Source organism: Penaeus monodon, chromosome 15 (genome assembly GCF_015228065.2).
Source record: "Penaeus monodon isolate SGIC_2016 chromosome 15, NSTDA_Pmon_1, whole genome shotgun sequence".
Taxonomy (NCBI): domain Eukaryota; kingdom Metazoa; phylum Arthropoda; class Malacostraca; order Decapoda; family Penaeidae; genus Penaeus; species Penaeus monodon.
Window position 1 is genome coordinate 31,273,281 of NC_051400.1, and position 297 is coordinate 31,273,577.

General features: G+C 34.0%; 1 protein-coding gene across 1 annotated transcript in view; it reads left to right on the plus strand.

Annotated features, from left to right (window-relative positions):
- LOC119582327 overlaps positions 1 to 297 on the plus strand; it is a gene marked incomplete in the record, with an annotated part of 28,913 nt that overhangs the window by 25,064 nt on the left and 3,552 nt on the right. Inside the window, 2 exon segments of the mRNA XM_037930542.1 lie at positions 183 to 217; positions 220 to 295. Coding sequence (XP_037786470.1) covers positions 183 to 217; positions 220 to 295 — 111 coding nt within the window.

Genomic DNA, 297 nt, shown 5'->3' on the forward strand with positions numbered 1-297 from the left:
TTGTGATAAGGGACGTGGTTAAAAATATTCTTAATTATAATTTTAGATTATTTATCTTCCCATCTAATTGCCTCCACATACATTACTTGCTGAAAAAATTTTTTTAAGATCTTTCTTATTTTTGATACACATTTGCAAGTGTTTAATTGAATTCATAATTTTGTTTGGCTTTATGATTACAGATTTATAGAGGACACAATCTCAGTAAGGACTGGAGGACCATGCCAACGAGTCAGTGCCGTTCTGTCAGGTCTCGCAAGAACGATTCCCGCATGTGGAAATATCTGTGCATTGAAG